The following is a 21952-nucleotide window of genomic DNA, read 5'->3' as shown; positions in this document are numbered from 1 at the left end:
TATTTTTGTGGGGATTAACAAACTGATCCTAAAGTTTTTATGGAAATACAAAGGGAAGAGCCAAGAGTAACAAAGATTTGAAGAACAACGTTTGAAGACCACCAGATACCAAAACTTATTATAAAGCTGCAATAATTACAACCAAGTCGTATTGTCAACGGTAGACGAACAGGCTGATGGAACAGAAGATCTGGAAACAGCCATACAGATATACGAAGATTTGGTTTATGACAAGGGAGACACTGGATACTAGTGAGGATAGGATGATTATTTCAGTAAATAGTGCTCAGTCTATTGGATATCTACTAGAAAATAAAGAATTTAATCCTTACTTCATACTATACACAAAAATCAAATCCAGATTGTAGATCTGTGAAATGTAAAACAATAGAATATCTAGAAGGTAAAATAGAAGGATATCTTCAGAGGAGGAAAAGATTTCTTAAATGTAACACAGAAAGGACTAATGACAAGAAAAAGATTGATAAATTACTACATTAAAATTAAGAACATATGTCCAGGGGCACCTGGGTGGCTCAGTCAGTTAAGTGTCTGACTGGAGATTTCAGCTCAGGTCATGATCTCACGGGTTGTAGGATGGAGCCCCGAGTTGGGATCCATGCTCAGTGGAAAATCTGCTCGAAATTCTCTCCATCTGCCCCTCTTCCCACTCATTCTCGCTCTCTCTCTCTCAAATAAATAAAACAAACTTTAAAAAAAAGAACATATGTTCATCAAAAGACACAATTTAAAGAAAAAAGAGAAAATTCACAAAGTGGGAGAGAATATATTTGAATGTATAAGCAATGAAGGACTTTTAACTTGAATATTTAAAGAATTCTTTTAAGTTGACAGCAAAAGCATACAAACAAATAGTGAAATGGGCAAGAACAATTATAGACTCTTCACAATATCTATGAAAACACGAAAAGGTACTCAACTTATTACTCTTCAGGCAAATGAAAATTAAAACCACAGTGGTATGCTGCTACATACACCCAGATGGCTAAACTATTTTTTTAAATGACAATGTCAGCAATTGGGAGGATGAGAAGCATCTAGAACTCTCACATACTGCTGGCGGAAATATGAATTAATACAATCACCTAGAGAACCGTTTGATGGTATTTACTGTAGTAGAACATACACGTACCCAATACTTGAGTAATTTCAGTCCTACATATACCCCAGAAATGTACACTTGTGTGTACCAAGAAATGCATTCAGGAATGCTGATGCCAGTATTATTCATAATCACCCCAAGTTGGAAAGCATTCCATGCCCATTAGCAAAATGGATAAATAAATTATGATATATTCATGCAACAATAATCACGACAGCAATTTTGCAAACAGCAAAACAAATGAACAAACCATTGAGAGAGAGAGAGAGATATGCCCGAGGACTCCCAGCTGTTTCAGTCCTCAGCTGTTTGAGTGTCTCCAGACTCCGCCCCACACACGAGTGAAGAAGGCTTGGAGAGGACTCTAGCTCGAGCCATTATCTGCACACGACAGCATGAGAGACCGTGAGTGAGAACAACCCAGCTGGGCTCACTCAAGCCCCACGTGTATCAGAAAAATAAACTACTGCAGATTACCATTTCAGGTATGAATGTTACATGACAATAGATAACTGCAATATGTGTTGAAGTATTTAGGGAAAAAGTAAAATAGAACGTGTTAAATTTATAAATCCACTTTAAAATATTTAAGGAAATTTAATTGACTGAGTTTGTTCAAGTCCCCCTAAAAACTATTGTTTAATGCTAGGGTCCTGAACAGAACCAGGGATTTGGAAGTTGAACTTGAAAGCTTAAGGGAAAACTAGGTTTTTAAATATCCACTTCTATAAGTTGAATCTAATTGGGAAAAAACAAACAAGCAAACTTCTTGGCTAGTTGACTTCAGAGACCCTTTCAGATAGTTCAAAGAAACCACATAGGGAAAAAAAACAACTGAGTGATTTGTTGAGTGGTTACTCAGTGTCACGCCATGTCTGAGGTGTGTTACCTAAGTCAGCTCATTCGATGCTCACAACCACCCCGTGGGATGGTTTCACAAATCCCAACTTTACGGTGAGGCTCAGAGAGCCTATGTAACTTGCCCAAAATTCTGCAGTTAGTGGAGGATGGAATCAGTGCTTTTGCACTTTGGGGTGCCTTCTCCTGGAAGGATAGCTGGTGAGGGTAAATTTCCACAAGTTGCTTGGGGCCCTTGGTGTAGCTGTAGTGCCAGAGTCTTCCGTGTCTCCTCCGACCTGGCCAGTGGGCCTTCCAGTGGGTAAGACCGGGTGTGCACTCCAGTGACCCTCCTGCGAGGATTAGTGTGGCCAGAGAAAAAGATAGTCCGTGGATCCTTAAAGTTCGGGAGTGTGGGTTGGAGCCAAGGGGGCCTGTACCCTGGACATAGCTTGAGAGTAACTGTGGAGAGGACTTCTAGAAGCTGTGGGGAAAAAAAGAGGAAGAATTTCAGGGCTGTGTCTCCCCAGGTAGCTTGCCTAACTTCGCAGGGTTCTTTACAGTTTTATTTTTATTTTATATTTTATTTATTTATCTATGTATGTATGTATGTATGTATTTATTTATTTATTTATTTACTTACTTACTTATTCATTCATGAGAGACAGAGAGAGAGAGGTAGAGACATAGGCAGAGGGAGAAGCAGGCTCCTCGCAGGGAACCCGACATGGGACTGGATGCCCGGGCCTGGGATCACACCCTGAACCCAAGGCAGATGCCAACCACTGAGCCACCCAGGCATCCCCCAATTTTATCTTCTTCTGCTAATTCCCAACGTGTAGGCTGCACCCAATGCCTGCCACGGTAGGGCCAGTCATATCTTTGAATCATTTCATGCTAGAGTATTAGGATAAACCAGCTTTGAAGTTATTTAGTCCAACCTCTCGTTTTACAAGGGAAGAGGCCAAAAAATCCACGCCTGGGACTTCCTTTTTTTTTTTTTTTTTTTAAGATTTTATTTATTTATTCATGAGAGACACAGAGAAAGAGGCAGAGAGAGAAGCAGGATCCCCACAGGGAGCCTGATGCGGGACTCGATCCCGGGACCCCCGAGATCATGACCTAAGCCAAAGGCAACACTCCACCGCTGAGTCACCCAGGTGCCCCTCCTGGGGCCTCCTATGAAGAATCTATGGAACTCAACTTCCTATCTGGCACTACCGAATGAATTGCCAAAAAATCTGTACCACAAAATGATGAGTTTAATAAGGTCTTTTATTTTTGCAAAGAGGGGGTAGGTAAATGAGGCCTGTAGAACACAAGTAGGAGAGCAACGAGTGGGCACGGGTGGCAGGCGGCTGGGCTCCAGAGGCCCGGGAGGGAGTGGCTGCCTCAGCTGAGCGGACCCAGCACGGGGCCTTGGCAGGCAGTGGTGCCACCACCCAGGGAACCTGAGGCCCCGGGGCAGCTCCTGCCAGGCCACGGTCAAGGGCACGTTTTCCGCTCCAGGAGTCTTTCCAGTGGTCCTGTGAGAAGAGTTGTAACCAAACTGCCAGCTACAAACGCACGTCAGAGCCCCCAGAGAGAGACACGGAGCGTGGTGGGTAGAGTGTGAACGGGGTGAAGGGAGTGTGAAACTTTGTCTCCTCTGAGCCAATAAAGGACACAAGGTGAGGGACTGGCCAGTTCTTGGGTCCTCAGGGACTGAGGAGCTCGTCACGTGTGTTTTCTTTGGGTCTCCACCTTTTTGCTGACCCTTTTGTTCTTAGGGGCCTCTGCCACTTGCTGCCTCCCCTGGAAAGCCAGACTGGGGGAAATAAGAGGGAAAATCATGGGACGCCCGGGTGGCTCAGCGGTTGAGCGTCTGCCTTTGGCTCAGGGCCTGATCCTGGAGACCCGGGATCGAGTCCCACATCGGGGTCCCTGCATGGAGCCTGCTTCTCCCTCTGCCTGGGTCTCTGCCTCTCTCTCTGTGTCTCTCATAAAAAATTAAATAGAATCTTAAAAAAAAAAAAAAGAAGGAAAATCATGTACCTCTGACAGAGGGAGAGGGAGATTGCCAAACCATTCCACACACAATAGGATATTGAAATTCCTTACACACCCATCCAGCACTTTACAGATTACAAACTACCTTTATATTCGTTATCTCAACTACTCCTCACAGCAACCTGCCAAGGGAGACAGAGGCTACCTGTCTACCTAGGGGTAGGTATGAATTATCTATGAGACCACTAGTCCCGTTCTGCAGATGAGAAACTGCTCCTTATGGTGGTTAAGCGGCTGAACCAGAGTCCGACCTCGGAAGCACAGAATCATAGCATCACAGAGTTAGAAGGCACCTTCACAGCAGTAACCCAGGGCATCCTTCTCTCAGAGCCTGAATCACCTTATAAGGTCTCTGAGGTTTCTTCTTCTTCTTGCTTGGCCTCTTCCAATGGTGAGAAACTCACAATTCTTTGAGGCAACCCATTATTAACACTGAGCAAAGCCCTTCTCCTTGTAACATTCAGCTCTTAACTCATCTCTGCCCTTGAGAACTGTACCAAAGGAAGGCAAATTCTAATTCCCCTTCTTTTTGAAATTTGGGGCTATCACTCTTGCTCATCTCTTCCAGGTTAAACACCTGCAATTCTTTCTCCTGTTACTCATGATGGCTCATGATGTAGTTACTGGGTACGGTGCTTGAAATATATAGTAGATACTCAAATGTCTGTTGAATTGGTTCTCTGGCCCTTGGCGCTGCTGTCCTGGTCCTGTGCTCCTTCCCTGACCACAATTAGCCCCCATGTTGTAATCTGTTTCTCGTTTGCTTGTTTATTTAAATAATAGGGAGAAAGACACCATCATATGGTTTCTACTTTCAAATCACAGAGTTTTCAGAATAATTTGAAAACATAATCAAAACTGGCCAGATTTCAAACAGCTTTTAATTAATTTGCGCTAACAAGACTTGTTCTCTGACTTAATTGCTCATTAGAGAGTTGCATTCACTGAGCGTCTCCTGTACATAAGACGCCACATGGAGCACTGTGGAGAGTGTCCACGTAATTAAAACCTGTAGTGGAGGCCGGGTTAGTGTGAGGTCTGACTGCAAGACCCTGCAGGAGTGTATCATGCAGCAGTGCTGTTTTGCCCATTAAAAGAAGCAGCATTCAGTTCTGGGCACCACCAGATGAAAAGCCAGGCTCTGTCTTCCAAAGACAGTTCTAGTGGAAGCCCTGACTATTTTTAGCTGGTCTCGGTGTGAGAAACAAGCACCCGTGTCAAAGTGCTGAAGCTGTGTCATTCTCAATGAGGCAGGATGCAGCCAGCTTCGTGCCTCTTACATAAGCGCTGTGCCAGGACGAACAGCAAACAATCCTGGTAACTCAAGAGCCAGGGAACAGAGGGTGAGTCATGCCCTGCGTGTATAAAGGAAACCAGAGTCAATGGCTCCCCACCGCAAGGGACTATGCTTACTCATTAAAGTAATAACCCTAGAAGGGTTTTGATGGCAAATAAGTCAAACCAAGCACCCAAATACACAATTCTAGACAAGGCTCTCTGGTTTAAATTATCCCATTATCACAGACTGGATTGAAAGCCATTTGAAATTTGTACAACTTGATCAGGTTTTCAAGTCGTTCCCAAAACTCTGTGGTTTGGAAGTATATGTTTTTCCCTTTCTATTACCTAAATAAACAAATGTTTAAAAACCTACTCTCTTTATATCGCCAGTGCTAATACTTTAGAAATGGAGTAATATTAGCCCTTTTCTCCTCTTGAGGTTCACAAAAAGCTGCATTTGCAAAGGGGTATTTCACATGATAGTCTTAAGGGCAGAGGAGCTTCGAGATTGAGTGGTGACCTCCCTTCACATAGAACATCTGCTCTGTCATCACATGGGAGGTGATAGAGTCTTGACAGGTACAGCATGGAGGGGACTTCGAGTCAAGTAGGACCCTCCATTCAGCAAGGAGGAGGACAGCCCCGAGTCAAAAGAGAAATTGTAGCAAAATATGGCAGATGGTTCTTGCTGGAGGACACTTGGATGCCCTGGAGCCTGCGCCCATAATACTACTGACTGTGCTTTCTCTTTTCCTCTTCAGAACGACTCATCCATGGCCTTCTTACATAAACCCAAGGAGACCTTTGGGGACCAGTTGGTCCAACACACTCAAACGAAGAAAGTGAGATTTGGCGAGGTTGTGTGGTTTGCAAAAAAATAGCAGACCCAGACGTAGAAGGCAGGACTGCAGCACCCAGTCTGGCCCTCTTTCTTGTTTATCATGCTGCCTCCTGATGTCTGGGAAGATTCACGCAGTGAATGTGTAGCTGCCCACAGCTGGGCGTTTTCACCCCTTCACTTCAGTGGTTTTATCTACAGGTGGAGGGAGAGGTACCGATCTCAGAAGAGTATGGGTTAAAGACCAAGGTTGGGGTGCAGGGTAGTTTAGGAGGGAGAATAGACAGAGCGAGGCAGGAAAGTGGGGATAAAAAGGAAAAGAAGGTACTAGAGCAATACATGAACAATAAAATGGGGGACGTGTAAGGAACAAATACAGAGAGGAGAAATTGCCTGAGAAGAAGAAGAAAAGGACTTTTTTCTAATTATGAGCAGCAAACTGAGGCAGCCCAGGACCGAACAGAAGTCAGAAAGAGGGAAGAAAGAAGAGCAAATGGAACCAGGGAAAGAGAAGGAAACAGGGAGAACGTGAGAACCCCAGGAGCTGCGTGGGGTGAGTGTGTACAAGCAGGTAGGCCGGACCGAGATGGGGTCCGCAGGGTGAAACCCGTAAGTGTGGATGGGGGGCCTAGTGGGACGGTGGGAAGGGCGCCATCAGAGTGGCCGGTGCAAACGGGGGAGCTCAGCACGTGATCGCAGGTCCTGGGTAGATCCATGGAATTAGTCCAGAAGCCTCCCCCAACTCTGCTTCTAGGGACCCGGGGACTATAGGAGACGACAGATTGCGAGTCTATAAAGCAAGCCATCTCACCTCTTATCACTCGCCTCCCCTGCCTCTGCCGTCATTTACACGACTTGTTTGACAAAATCTACAGACATTCACTCGTTCACCTCGTGTCCCCTGGAAACCTTCCTCACTGGGCTAGCCTCTTGAAAGGTGTGTCAGCACTTCCCAAAGGACCATGGGTCCCTTAGGCCCCTGTGCCACACGCGCACTTGGAATGCCTCCCCAGTTGGCAACGGTGGGATTTTCCTCAGGAAAAGCCAGGCCCCACCATGGCCGGGTGGAGTCCCAGAGGAGAAGGTCACAGCGCTGTGAGAGCAACCAGGGGGGAAGGTGAGAGCAGTTTCCCAGAACTACTCAGTACAGCCTTTCTAGGACATTCTCCTGAGCTGTGAGGGAAATCCTGCCCTTCCTTTTTAAGTTTTTAAACTTTTTTTAAAAAGATCTTATTTATTTATTTATTCATGAGAGACACAGAGGGAGAGGCAGAGACACAGGCAGAGGGAGAAGCAGGCTCCATGCAGGGAGCCCCATGTGGGACTCGACCCCAGGACCCCAGGATCACCCCTGGGCTGAAGGCAGCCGCTCAACCCTTGAGCCACGCAGGGCTCCCAGATCCTGCCTGCCCTTCCTGTTAGGCCCTCCCACATGGTGCCCATCCACCTCACACAGGTGTGTGGTTTGTGGGGGGAAAACCAGGCGGCCGTGTGACCTGTATGATCAGAGTGACCGAGCAGCACCCAGTCCTCTGGCTGAACAAGAAGCGTACTCTCCGCTGGGCAAGAGGACAGTAAGGTGGGCAATTTGCCTCCCGGGGTCATCAGCCTGTATCACAAGCCCCATAGAAGGATATGATTTTAACAGAGATCACTGCCAATCCCAGCTACAGAGCGGCTGCTTTCCAGAAGCTACCTTTAGGCTCGGGGAAAAAACTGAACCCATAGGAGTTAGAACTGTGTGAGCTTTCTTCCTCTTTAGACCCAGGCCACAAACGGACTCCCCTTGAGCCCTAGTGAGCTAGGCCTTGACTGCTCACACACTGGTGATCAATTTAGTGACCATTTGCTTGCTCAACATGTCACCCAGCCCCCTTTCCAAAGTGCGAGGACGCTTAATAAAAAAAGGCATTTTTAAAAGGATCCCCCTCATGCCTTGCATGCACCTGGAGGGAGCTCCCCAACCCCCGCAAGGTTGGGTTAGGCCACCGAGGGGATGGGCTTCACGTGGGGGTTTTGCCCTTGCAATGGGAGGCCTCTGAGGGGCCGGGCTCCATGTAGGGGTTTTGCCCTGGCAATGGGAGGCCTCCAAAGGGACAGGCTCCATGTGAGGGCTTTGCCCTTGGAATGGGAGGCCTCTGAGGGGACGGGCTCCACGTGAGGGTTCTGCCCTGGCAATGGGAGGCCTCTGAGGGGACAGGCTCCATGTAGGGGTTTTGCCCTTGCAATGGGAGGCCTCTGAGGGGCCAGGCTCCATGTGAGGGCTTTGCCCTTGCAATGGGAGGCCTCTGAGGGGACATGCTCCACATAGGGGTTTTGCCCTTGCAATAGGAGGCCTCTGAGGGGACAGGCTCCACATGGGGGTTTTGCCTTTGCAATGGAAGGCCTCTATGTAGGGGTTTTGCCCTGGCAATGGGAGGCCTCCACACAGAGGTTTTGCCCTTGCAATGGGAGGCCTCCAGGTAGGGGTTTTGCCCTGGCAATGGGAGGCTTCTGGAGGCCAGCCTCCAGGTGGGGGTTTTGACCTTGCAATGGGAGGCTTCCACGTAGAGGTTTTGCCCTTACAATGGGAGGCCTCCCCATGGGGGTTGCCCTGGCAATGGGAGGCCTCCAGTAGGGATTTTGCTCTTGCAATGGGAGGCCTCCAGGGGGACAGGCTCCACGTGGGGGTTTTGCTCTTGCAATGGGAGGCCTCCACGTAGGGGTTTTGCCCTTGCAATGGGAGGCCTCCGGGGGGACAGGCTCCACGTGGGGGTTTTGCCCTTGCAATGGGAGGCCTCCACGTAGGGGTTTTGCCCTGGCAATGGGAGGCTTCTGGAGGCCAGCCTCCAGGTGGGGGTTTTGCCCTTGCAATGGTAGGCCTCCACGTAGGGGTTTTGCCCTTGCAATGGGAGGCCTCCGGGGGGGACAGGCTCCAGGTGGGGGTTTTGCCCTTGCAATGGGAGGCCTCCACGTAGGGGTTTTGCTCTTGCAATGGGAGGCCTCCGGGGGGACAGGTTCCACGTGGGGGCTGCCCTGGCAATGGGAGGCCTCCCCGTCGGGGCTGCCCTGCAAGGCGGGCTGGGGCCCAGGCGGCCGCTGCCTGCCGAGTACTTACACAGGCTGGCGAGGCCGCGGGGGGCGCCCGGGGGCGGCCCTCACCTCATGTACTCCCCATCACTCCTGTAATCCATGAACGATTCTGAGCCCGACACCTCCTCAAAATCCTCCAGCACCAGACTGGCGGAGTCCTCCCCCAGGAGGCCGCTGTCGGGCCTGGCCCCGGCGCGGGGCGCGGGCGGGGGCGCGGGCGGGGGCGCTCCGCGGGCCCGGGGCTCCCCGGGGGCCTTGTCGGCCTCGGGCCCGGCGTCGGCGGCCGCGGGCCCCAGCACGTGGTAGAGGCTGGGCAGCCGGATGTCAAAGCGCAGCCCGAACTTGGCGAAGAGCTTGTCGTTGAGGGCGTAGAGCTTCTCGGAGATGTCGTGGCCCAGCAGGGCCGAGAAGAGCTGGCAGGTGTACCGCTCTTTGGTCAGAAGGAGGTGGAGGCTTTTCCGCGGCCAGGAGATGTAGCTACAGGGGGTCTCCGCCGTCAGAGTGACCTGAGGGCCCCGAGGAGAGAGCGGAGGCCTCATTAGCACGGAGACGCAGGCAGGGGCTCTGCAAACAGCTGCACTTGGGGGGAGAAGCCGTGGGAGCGGCGCCCTGGCCTGGCCTGGCCTGGAGGGGGTCGCATCCTGAAGGGGACCTTGCCCCGAGCCCTGGCTCCAGCCCCCCCTCATTGGCCTCACTCCCTGGAGCTGCAGCTTCACACCCAGTCTCCTCAGCTCTGACATTTCTTATTTCTCTTTCTCTCTCTCTCTCTTTTTTTTTTTTTTGAGATTGCATTGATTTATTCATGAGAGACACACAGAGAGAGAGAGAGAGAGAGAGGCAGAGACACAGGCCGAGGGAGAAGCAGGCTCCATGCAGGGAGCCCGATGTGGGACTCCATCCCTGGACCCCAGGATCATGCCCTGGACCAAAGGCAGAGGCTCAACCGCTCAGCCCCCAAGGCGCCCCTCAGCTCTCACATTCTGTGGTCCCAAAGCTGACCCCCTTCAGGGCCGAGGGAGGTTCTGAGTCTGTCGTGAGAGAAACGGGGCCTCCTCCGGCTCTGAAGCTAGGCTGGAATGCTGATGACAGTTTGTTTTGAGAGTCAAGAAGGGTGATATATTGCAGGAGGGATTAAGGAAGAGTTGGAAAGCGTCTCAGTCAGAGGAGAGCTCCTGACCAGGCATGCCAAGCTTCGTCACCTGGCCTGGAATTCGGGCCCAGGAAGCTGCTCTGGACTCGGCCATGACAATAATCAGGGATATGTGATGGCTAAAGTCAGAAGAAGGGCGGAGAGGAAGAGGTGCTTTTAAGAGCACAGAGTCGAGGGCGCCCCACTTTCCATTTATTTAGGCACCGAGGGATTTCTGAGCGCTCACTACGTACCCACGATGCAAAGCTAAATTACACTTGTGGGGTGGGTAGGTAATGTGCGCCTGGCATGTAGCAGGTGCTTGATAAACCCTTCTTAAAACAATGATCAGTGGTAAAGCTAGTGTTGGACTGGAAACACGCCTAGGATAGTGAAGGAATAGGGTGTAGAATCACACAATTTTTAATAATAGGATTGGCCACAGTATTTTTTTAAACTGTTTTAAAAAGATTTTATTTATTTATTTATTTATTTATTTGAGAGAGAGAGAGCACAAGCAGAGTGGAGGGGGTGGGCAGAGGGAGAGGAAGAAGCAGGCTCCCCACTGAGCAGGGAGCCTGACACCGGCCTGGACCCCAGGACCCCAAGATCATGACCTGAGGTGAAGTCAGATGGTGAAGAATCGACTGAGCCACCCAGGCGCCCCATGGCCACAATACTTTAAAAATGAGAAGGCCAGGGCAGCCCCGGTGGCGCAGCGGTTTAGTGCCGCCTGCAGCCCAGGGCGTGATCCTGGAGACCCTGGATCGAGTCCCACGTCAGGCTCCTTGCATGGAGCCTGCTTCTCCCTCTGCCTGTGTCTCTGCCTCTCTCTCTCTGTCTCTATGAATAAATAAATAAGATCTTTAAAAAAATAAAAAATAAAAATGAGAAGGCCAGCAGGGCTCACGATGAAGGTTTGTGAATGGAGACGGTGGAGATGATGGTGAGGGTGACGGCAGCTAACATTTATTAGGAGGTGACTGTGTGCCAGGCCTGGTGTTCAATTCTTCATGTGGATTTTCTAACTAAAGGTCGGGTTGACTTCCAACCGTCCTTTATCAGAGATCTTCCGTAGTGCTTTGAATTCCTGCCTCATGTCCCGGAGCCCCACTCCTCTTCTCTCCTCTCTCCTTCTGCAGTACCCCTCATCCACTTTCTCCGCTCATTTCCTCCCCTCTGCTTCTCGCCCCCTACTCGGTAGCACCAAAGTCAGGCCCCTCAATTACTTCATCAAGGCTGGGATCTGGCTTCAAGTTCCAGCGTCCCCCCTTGACCAGCTGTGTGGCATCGGACAAATCACTTAGTCTCTCCGGGCACCCTGCCTCAGGACAAAACCTGCTGAAAGTAATGCTCACAATCTGCCCGTTCCTAGCAGCTCAGTGAGGAGGTGTCACTGGATGCCGGGCCCCCGCTGCAGGTGCCCCTAATAGTAATTCCCAAACAAGAAATCAGAGTCCTGACTCTGAGGCGGATGTACATCAGAGCCACTCTGGACGTAACCAGGGTCCTTGACACCAAACACAAAGACCTTGGGCATGCTTATGAACGTGATCTTAACTTCTTCCGCCTTAGAATAGATCAGAATCCTTTTTCTTCACCCCCCTTCTCTGGCTAGCTACCACCTCATTAGTTTACCCCCTTTCTCAGCAAAACTCCAGGGAAAGAGTTGCCCGTACATGCTGTCTCCAACTCCTCTCCTCTTGCTATCTCAGAAACCAACAAGGCTTTGCCCCTCGCGGACCACACACACTGCTCCTGGTACGGTCACTGGTGACCTCTAAGCTGTGGCGTGATGCCAGTTTTCCTGGTCAATCCTGCTGATTCTCCTTCCTCTCCTCGAGCCTCTTCTTGGCTCGCAGGGTACCCCACTCTCCTGGGACGATCACCTGGCCTCTCCTTGAGGCTTCCTTTGTCCTCCAGCTTCTACACACTAGAGTATCCCAGGATCGGTCCATTCTAAAACCCTTTCTCTCTCTAAACTCACTCACTCAGCGATCTCATCCGATCCAATGGCTTTCAATATCACCTGTGTGCCAAAACTTCCAAATCTATATCGCAGCCCCACACTGCATCCCTTAATTTTAGACAGATATTCAACTGCCTGGGCAGCATCTCTGTTGCAATGTCCAAGATGACACGAATCTCAGATATCCAAACAGGAACTTCCTCTCTTCTCCCCAAACTGATTAGACTTGCAGGCTCCCTTATTTCAGTTGATAGCAGCTCCATCTTTCCACTTGCTCAGACCAAAAGCCTTAGAGGCTTCTTTAGTCCTCTTTCTCTCACGCACACTACATCCAAAGCATTAGGCAATCCTTTCTGCTCTATTTAAGAAATTTATGCACCAGCCCTACCTGATCTGGTTCCTCATCCATCTTTGACTTACTCTCCTGCTATTCTCTTCCCTTCCTCTCTCTGTTCCAGCCACACCGGCCTCCTTTCTGCACCTCAAACATGCTAGTCCCTCCTGGCACAGGGCTTTGGCACTGGCTCTTCCTGTCTGATATGCTCTGCCCTCAGCTTCTCAGACCTCACACTGTCACCTCCCCCAGGTGTTTGCTCAAGTGTCACCTGCTCAACACAATCTTCTATGCCACCTTCTTTAAAACTGCAACTAGGAGCACCTGGTGGCTCAGTGGTTGAGCGTCTGCCTTTGGCTCAGGGCATGTTCCTGGGGTCCTGGGATCGGGTCCTGCATCCAGTTCCCCACAGAAAGCCCGCTTCTCCCTCTGCCTGTGTCTCTGCCTCTCTCTCTGTGTCTCTCATGAATAAATTAAAATAAAATAAAATAGCAACTAGGCCTTCCTTATACCACTCTATTTTTTTTACTAGCCCTCATTATCTTTTAACATATTACTTAATTATTCATTATGCCTATGTCTTTTTTTTTATCTCCTTTACTAGAATGCAAATTGAACAAAGGCAGGGAACTTCCTCTGTACTGTTCACTGACACGTCCCAAGCATCTTTAACAGTGCCTGGTATATAATAAACACTCAGTAAACATTACTTGAATGAATGAATGAATGAATGAATGAGTCAAGTAAAGACTACAGATCTTACATGCTGCAAACAACTGACTGTCACTTTCTCAGGTCCTCTATAAAATTCTTCCTCAAAGGTCTTCAGGAAACCTGCATATTGCCTGGTTCCCACATATAGACGCATATGTCTATAGTAAAGTATTGACAACCTTTCTAATTCTCATTTCAGAGGCTGGTGAAATGGATTAAATGATGTAACATATGGAAAGAGGACTTGGGTCCAGTAAGGCACAGGGTAAATTGGAGACATCATGATGATTTCTGTGTGATGCTTCCTCTGCTATGTTCCCGGTGACTAAGGAGAGAGCCTCAGTACTGAATACTCCATAAATTCTTACTTAATTGGATCGCTGAGAGGTATGATGGAACATTGATTCATTGGTGGTAAACACGATGAGAATTAAGATTCAGACAGTCACTGTGGATTGTCCTATTAGTCCTCAAAGACTGTAATCGCAAAAGGCAAGGACAGGGTGAACCTGACATTTACAAAGAGGAAATGAGACTTTATACAGCCAATAGCGAACGTGTGGATCTCATTGCTCCCAAAGGAGGTGCTCACTAAAAATATAAATGGGAGGACTATGACAGTAGCTACATTCCAGGCTGAGAGGCCATCTGGGGTTATAGCCCCTCCTTTTAAGCAGAGCTTAGAGGAGGACACCCGGCTTATCCACCACCTGTTCCTTGGCGTCAGTGTCAGAAACAGAGCCTGGTCTGGCTGGCTCAGGACCTGACTTGGCCCTCCTAGAGGTTATTAGGGGCCTGAAAGAGTTCTCATAGAGAACTGCTGGGCTGGTTTGAGAGGGTGGGTGCATGTTCGGAGTAAGAGGAACATGATCAGTGGAGGTCAATGGCTGGTAGCCCGGCAGTGGGATCGGGATTGCCTCGCAGGGTCTGTCCTCATAGAGCCGGGAGTTAGGGTGGAGCAGAAACAGGCCCAGCCAGGTGGCCCAGCCATGTGTCTATTCTGGGGTTACCTCATATGCTAGCTTGAGGGACTCCCCCAATAGAAGCAACAGAAATCACATGGAACCCAGTACTAGCAAACTATCTGGACAGGGGAGTCCCTGTAATGGTGTGTGTGTGTGTGTGTGTGTGTGTGTGTGTGTGTGTACTCCACTCTACTGGTGACCTGCTCATTTTAAAAAAAGAACAGAACAGAAATAGTAGAGCCAGACAACTTCACTTTGCCACTTTCTAGCTGAAGACCTTGGGCCAAGTGCTTGATGTTTCAGAGCCTCAATTTCCTTATCTGTTAAATGAAGTATTACTAATATCCAATCCAGAGGGTTGTTGTGAGAATCAATAAGGCAGTATAATATTTAGTGCCTGACATATACTAGCCATTCAGGAAATGAGAGCTACAAAGCAGGGAACCAAGGTTTGAAGGATTGGCAGAGAGAAGAGCAGGGACCAAGCAACCAGGCCCCTACCTTGGAGCATGTTGGTGAACGCCTCATAGAGTTCTCTGAGACACCAACTGCCCACTGCCAAGCCAGTTCAGCAAACCCTTATTGAACACCTACTTTGTTCAGGGTACTGTCTTTTGGAGCCTGAGAATAGAGAGGAGAGGAGGCCCAGATTTCTACCTCAAAGGCTTGGGAAAGGAAACCAGGGCATCAGAGCAGAGAGCAATCTGTGCACCAGTCAGCAGAAGTAAAAGGAATGGGAAGCCACACAGCCAGGAGCACGAAGCTGTGGGAATAGAGGCTGATGAGGTCAATCTGGGCAGGCTTCAGAGGAAGTAAGATGCCACTGCCTCATTTAGATGGGGGAAGTGCATTTCAGATAGAAGGTCCGGTAGGGGCCAGCCATGGCTGGTGCAAAGACAATTGGGATGTGTTTAGGGAAGTGCTGGGGGTTCCATTCCGTGTAGCTGGTATGAACAAAAACTGTGAAGGAGGAAGAGGTTGGAGATGTGGCTGGATATCACTAACGGTCTTAGGTTACTCTCTAAGGAGTGTGGGTTTTTATTTGGTGGTTGCTGGGGTCACTGGGGTCTTCTGGATATGGTCCGCCTATTAGGGTTAGTCCCTCCCTGCCCCAGCCCACCTCTGCCAGCAGCCCAGGCACTCTTTCCCCAGAAAGAGAGCACTCCCACCACCAGCATCACACAGGCAGCGGTTCAAAGAACAGACGTGAGTGGGGAAAGATGGAGGGGGGCATATTATTGGGTGGCAGTGCCGCCCCAGGCTCCCTATTACCTGAAACACTCCCTCCTCAGAGGGCCGCAGCGATTCCCACTCAGGAGAGTCCATGAACTGGTAAGGAAAGATGTAGTGCAGGAACTGCCCGTCCTGGCTCACACGAACCCTGGCAAAAGGAGAGAAGAGACCATGTGTAAAGAGGGAAGTGGCTACCCAAATCCTCTTCAGTCTAAATTCCATATTTTAAAATGGAAAATGATGGGATCCCTGGGTGGCTCAGTGGTTTAGCGCCTGCCTTTGGCCCAGGGCGTGATCCTGGAGCCCGGGATTCGAGTCCCACGTCGGGCTCCTTGCATGGAGCCTGCTTCTCCCTCTGCCTGTGTCTCTGCCTCTCTCTCTGTCTCTCTCATGAATAAATAAATAAAATCTTTTAATAAAATAAAATGGAAAATTATTAGGATCCAATAAGGGCTTTCCCTCCTCGCCCCAGAAAACTCAGTTTCAGCTTCAACCTGTCTCAAGGGTTGAGTTATACAGGAAAGGAGGAGTCTCTGCCAAACAAAGGGAGGCAGATAAAAAGATCTCAGAGGCACACTCAGTCCATTGGGAAGGAGCTATTGTTCCTTTTTTTTTTTTTCCCTGGAGCTTTACTGAGTAAATAAATACACATGGAGTACCTCCCGTGTTCCTGGAGGTCTAGAAAAACAGAGTTGGCTATGATCTGATCCTTGCCTTTAAGGATTTCACAATTTAGTGGAAATCACAGGCACGTACATAACTGGCTGTAAGTCAATGTGTGCTGTTGTGGAACAGGAGACTAGAGGAGGGACAGAGCTTGGTTCCCTTTGAGTGGCAGATTTCTCAAAGATGACATGAGCTGACTTTTGAAAAACGAATAGGATGTTGGGAAGCCGATAAGGATGGGCATAGATGGAGAGCTGGGAAATGCGGTATGGTCACCTGTTTACCCATAGCTGCTCTTCCTCTTCGTCCACGGTACTAGAGTTTTGGGAGGGCTTGCAGCTGCGCAGCTAGACTGCATTTCCCTGTGGCCCCTGCGGCTAGGTATAGCCACGTGAAAAAGCTCTGGCCAAATGGGGTATTAGCCTCCAAATCTGGCTCCTGATGACTATGTGCTTGCATACAAATTACCAGAGACCATCACCGGTTAATAAGCTATTGCCTTTTATCTGACAACCTAAAGATGGGAGACAGAAGGGGATGTGGCTCTCATGCCAAGCCAAGGATGTGTCAGCCCATGGTCTCTGATGGCAGAAGCAAGCTTGCTCCTACAAGACCAGGTAACATATAGAGGTAGCCGGCAGCACTTCCCTGAGTAATTAAAGGGCACAAGAGAAAATTAAGTGTCGTGCTCTCCTACCTCAGGGTCTCCACATCGTCTGTCCCTCTAGCTAGACCTTGTCTCAATCTCCACTTTCTCCTCAGGTCTCAGCTTAAATGTTCCTTCTTCCAGGAAGTTTCGTCTGACCTCCCCCAAAAAAGTTAGCTCCCCCAGGTACATGCTGTCAGGACACTTGGCATTTCTCCTTGGAAATATGTCTTTGATCCACCACTATGTCAAACATTAATTATTGATTTTCTTGACAGACAGTGGGAACAGTATTTTTCATATTTTAAAAAATCACCGAATCCTTAGTCCTTTGCACTTTTAATAAATATATTTGGAAGGAGATCCCTGGGTGGCTCAGTGGTTGAGTGCCTGCCTTCGGCCCAGAGCGTGACCCTGGAGTCTTGGGATTGAGTCCCACATTGGGTTCCCTGCATGGAACCTGCTTCTCCCTCTGCCTGTGTCTCTGCCTCTCTCTTTCTCTCTCTGTGTGTCTCTCATGAATAAATAAATAAATAATCTTTAAAAATATATATACATATATATATATTTGGAAGAGGAGGGGCACCTATGTGGCTCAGTGGTTGAGCATCTGCCTTCAGCTCAGGGTGTGATCCTGGGGTCCGGGGATCGAGTCCTGCCTCAGGCTCCCCACGGGGAGCCTGCTTCTCCCTCTGCCTGTGTCTCTGCCTCTCTCTGTCTCTCATGAATAAATAAGTAAAATCTTTAAAAATATATATTTTTGGAAGGGGAGAAGTGAGAAAGGAAGGTAGGAATGAGGGAGAAAGGAGAGAAGGAAGGAACAATTGAACAGATGAACTCACTTGTGTCACCATAAAAGGGGAGCAACATCTCAAGAAAAAGCTTCTCATACACAAGAAGAGACACAAGAGAGAGCGAGGCTGCTGCTGGATACACTCGCTTCTCGGACAAGGGGTCTGATCACTCCAGCAAACTACTAGGAGTGACATCATTTAAAGTACAACATCTAATGAGCCCACGTGGCTCCCTGAAGCCATTGAAATTGGTATACTGTGCCCTTTATCATGTAAGTCTCTTCTTCCTTCTCGATCCCCTGGACAAGTACTTCCCCCTACATGAAGAGCTTAGTGAGGTGCCGGCTCAGAAGGCTGTGCACGCGACAATTCTGTATGAGAGAAGCTCACCAACAGTAAGCCCAGCTTAACCGGGTGATAAACTGTGGGGAAGTCACTTGGCCTTTCTGAGTCCTAAGAGGGACTAGTCGCATGTATTAAAACAGAAAGGGCATCTGAGGTTTCAGCAAAGAGCTCCAGATAAGAGCCTGCACATGATATGGGGGGGTTTGCACTGGAAGCCCCTATCCCTACCCCCCCCCCCCCCGCCCCCAGAGCTCTTGTTCACAGCTTGGAGGTGTTTGGTCTATAACCAGCCCAAGCTGCAGTGATTCTCCTTTAAAACTGGAGCCTGGTCACAGACAGGAAGCCTTTTCTCCCAGCTCCGATTGAGCAAAGTTGAGACAAGATGACATTGAAAGATAACAAATAAAACTCTCACTCCAAACCTTGAAAAGCAAGAAAAAAATTGTCTAATTTCTGACTCGGGTTCTGGATGCCAAGTATAGTAGGAAAAGCCACACTGAGGGGGCAAGCCCACCTCCCCCTCATAGGGAAGCGGTGTGATACAGGTTCATGGTAAATCCATCATATGAAAGATGGTCGAATCATACAATCGTCATAATACGCTTCCATAAACGTACACCATACAAGTGCTGTGGGCCTTTCTCCCTCCTGACTCAGTGACCTCCTTTGAACAGAGGAGCTCCGAGCAGCACACACCATCCTGGATCTCCTGAATGAGAACGTTTCTTAAATTGTCTTTATTTTAAGCATGGAACTGTCGGTGGCAAACATTTTGGCAACAGTCATAAGGTACCTGTACTTACACATGTATTTACTTACAAGTAATTCCATTTGCTTATACTTCAGTTTATTCATAGATGAAATGAAATGTCTCCCCGCAAAATCTCATGGATCATTCAACCCGGGAGTCTGAGTCCAAACAAAATCACATGTACACCTAATACTTTTGATTCTATGCAGCAGTACGACACAAGCCCACACGGTTACTATTGGTAGCCATTGTAGTTCCATGATTATCATTCCGAAACTTTGTGTTTTCCCACTATGTGGTTGGCAGTCCTATCTGGTACCCCCCCGCCCCCCCGCCACCCCCTTGGAATCAGAGCCCTCTGATAAGGTTACTATCTTTTCTATCACCCTCTCCTGGTCTCAAAAAAGCAGGGAAGGAAACTGAGGACAAAACTCTCAAAATACTTTGCTTGCTTTCACAAAGGCAGCCCAAGTGTATCAGGTTAAGTAATTTAATGTTGGATGCTCAGCCCCACATGTAAGTCCCACGAGGGTAATATTTCAAAGACTCCACAACTGCCTACCAAACGTACAGCATGGAGCCCCATGGTATTTGTCCAGAAGATGCCAGCCAATGGCCAGCATTCGCATATAGGCTGGTGGCGCATACTCTAATCCTTACGAAGGCCACTTCTGCTAATTTCTGCTGTCACCCATCCTAAAAGACCACTTCTGCTCATTTCTGCCGTCAGCTAGGTATCTCCACCAAATTCTCAGTGAGACATGTGTGGGCACCACTACTCTTCCCTCACTGTGTGGTCCTCAGATTTATAGTACTTGATCACTGGTCTGGAAGAATCTCAACACAACAAATGGGAATGGAAAAGTGGACAAGGAATATCCTCTCTCTCCACCTGGTTGTATACAAAGTGGCTTTCCCACAGAGTTTATATAGGATATCCTCAACACAACTGGGGCTGTTTCCTTGATGCCCTGGCAAGGAACAGGTGCTGTTCCCTTCACATAGTTGGCCCTTAGGAAATCCTGAATCCATATAGAAGGAGAAAGCCAGCCTTATTGAAATATTCAATTTGTCAAAGCTCCCCGAGACACTGGCAGCTTATGCAATGACCTGCTGGTGCGTGTAATACACGTGTGTGTGTGCTCATTTTAGACCCAGACTTAAGGAACCCTCACCCCACACCTCCCAGGACCAAGTGCACACAGTCTTTCCTGCCAATGGAGAAGATGCCTCATGATCTTGTTTCCTCTTGGGAAATGCTGAGAAAGAGGAACCAAAGCCCTGCTTCGTAAAATCTGTTTCTGTTTGTTTGACTTGCCACATCCGTCCGTCAATGGCAGGGGCCTCAGAATGGAAAGGGACACAGTAGGAAATGAGAAGCATGGGCGGAGGGGGGATGCTGAGCAGCGACAGAGTAGCTTACCGGCCAGAGAGTAGCAGGGACAGGCGGTTGATGGGCGTCTCGCCCTCCACAGCGTACGTCTGCTCAGTGGCCAGAGTCAGGACCCGCTCCTCGCAGCAGCGAACAATCTCCTTGTACACCTGCAGAGGCACCTGCAGGGGTAGACACAGGGTCTTGTAGAGGACATCGAACTCCTCGGGGAGGGTGTTCTTGCGCAGGCGGTAGGCCAGGTGCGCCAGCTGGAGCACGCAGGCCACTGCCAGCAGGAAGCTCCAGAGGATGATGTCCAGGCCGCAGGCATCAAACCAGCCCCACATCACGCAGCATACGTAGCCCGTGCCCAGGAAGCCAAAGAGGTAGAAGCATCCATACACCCCGCTGCCCCCCATGAAGCCCAGGAGCAAGAAGCAGTTGGCCAGGTGGAAGACGGCCCCTTCCAGGTCCCGCTTCCAGCCAAGGCACGCGGGGCCCTGCCACGGAGGCTGGCCCGCGGGGCTGCGGTGGGCGCTCATCCTCGGGGGCCCTGAGGCTGTCCCCACGGAGCAAACTTGCAAAAACGGATTAATCTGTCCTCCCAGGGGTCTTCTCACGTCCGGCTTCTGGCCCCCAGGGCCACCTTTCCTGAGAGGAATGCCCCGGGCAGCTTGGGGAGTGGACGGCAGAGCAGGGGACACTCCATGGAGGATTTAAGGCTGCCTTTGCCCTCCCGCTTTCCTCCAGCAAGGCTCTGGCGCGCTTCCCCGGCCCCGGGCCTCTCGGGACGGTCCTCGCATTTGGCTCTGGGCAGAAAACCTAAATTGCCCCGAGGCAGCGGGAGGACGACCGCTTGAGCAGGGGGACGAAGTGGCCACGTCCTGCTGTCCGTTGTCGCCCAGAGTGAGGAGAGCCCGGCGGGCAGGCACACTTGTGTTCCATTTGGAATGCGCCTCTCCTGGCACCGGAGAAAGGGTGACCCCGACGGATACCATGTTTGGAATTGGAATCCAGGAGGTACTGGCAGCGAGCAAAAACAGGCCAGGCCCCCGGCAGGCTGGCAGAGCACTTCACATACCTCCCCGGGGACGAGGGCTCCGAGCCGGGAGGCGGGCAGGGCAGGACAGAGGAACAGTCAGCGCAGAACTGACCGCAACAGGCCCTTGTGGGGAGGGCTAGGGGCTCTCCTGAGGCAGGACACATCAAAGGAGGAAAGTATGGGACTATTACAAGAAAAAATCCTAACAGTGAGAACTGGAAAACCCCGCAGAGGCCTTTATTAAGTCACATTATAAACATCACTAGGCCTTTATTTGACAACCAGTAAACAAAAATGACTAGGCTGGGGCGGCCCGGGGTGCTGGGCGGTTTGGCGCCGCCTTCAGCCCAGGGCCTGATCCTGGAGGCCCGGGATCGAGTCCCACGTCGGGCTCCCTGCGTGGGGCCTGCTTCTCCCTCTGCCTGGGTCTCTGCCTCTCTCCCTCTGTATGTCTCTCATGAATAAATAAATAAAATGTTTTTAAAAAAATGACTTTGAAGTCTAAGCTGACTCTCTTCTGCACGTATCTGGATCTAGCAATAGTTAATACGATGGTAATGCATTGCTCAGACCATCCCTCTACCCATTATTTGCAAATTATAATAACTACCACCTATTAAATACCTACCAAGTATCAGGCTGAGATTAGGTACTTTAGACACAAATTATTTAGTCAGGGGATCCCTGGGTGGCTCAGAGTTTTGGCGCCTGTCTTCAGCCCAGGGCGTGATCCTGGAGTCCTGGGATCGAGTCCCACATCAGGCTCCCTGCATGGGGCCTGCTTCTCCCTCT

The 21952-nt window shown here is 49.7% G+C and overlaps 1 protein-coding gene across 4 annotated transcripts; it reads right to left on the bottom strand.

Annotated features, from left to right (window-relative positions):
* Nucleotides 1–1913: 1913 nt before the first annotated feature.
* On the bottom strand, nt 1914–20660 carry POPDC2 (popeye domain containing 2). Of its 4 annotated transcripts, none has more exons than XM_041760513.1 (4): nt 20170–20660; nt 15584–15692; nt 9226–9706; nt 1914–2444 (listed from the first exon to the last, which is right to left on the bottom strand). In XM_041760513.1, the coding sequence occupies exons 1-3, from the start codon at nt 20658–20660 to the stop codon at nt 9266–9268; spliced, it is 1041 nt and encodes a 346-aa protein (XP_041616447.1). In that variant the 3' UTR covers nt 1914–2444; nt 9226–9265. The 4 variants fall into 4 exon arrangements, with proteins under 4 accessions (XP_041616447.1, XP_041616428.1, XP_041616455.1 ...); XM_041760494.1 differs by having other exon boundaries at nt 9270–9706; XM_041760521.1 differs by lacking the exon at nt 1914–2444 and adding an exon at nt 3218–3767.
* Nucleotides 20661–21952: the final 1292 nt, after the last annotated feature.

The sequence above is a fragment of the Vulpes lagopus genome, chromosome 1, assembly GCF_018345385.1.
Source record: "Vulpes lagopus strain Blue_001 chromosome 1, ASM1834538v1, whole genome shotgun sequence".
Taxonomy (NCBI): Eukaryota; Metazoa; Chordata; class Mammalia; order Carnivora; family Canidae; genus Vulpes; species Vulpes lagopus.
This window is presented reverse-complemented; position numbering and strand designations above follow the sequence as displayed.

Excerpts from the sequence above, each read along its gene's own strand:
- POPDC2 (XM_041760494.1), bottom strand. The coding sequence starts at position 20,660 with ATGAGCGCCCACCGCAGCCCCGCGGGCCAGCCTCCGTGGCAGGGCCCC. Across the intron at positions 15,693-20,169 it reads TCCCTGCTACTCTCTGGCCG|GGTTCGTGTGAGCCAGGACG; the intron begins GTAAGCTACTCT and ends TCCTTTTGCCAG. Across the intron at positions 9,707-15,583 it reads CTGAGGAGGGAGTGTTTCAG|GTCACTCTGACGGCGGAGAC; the intron begins GTAATAGGGAGC and ends CGGGGCCCTCAG.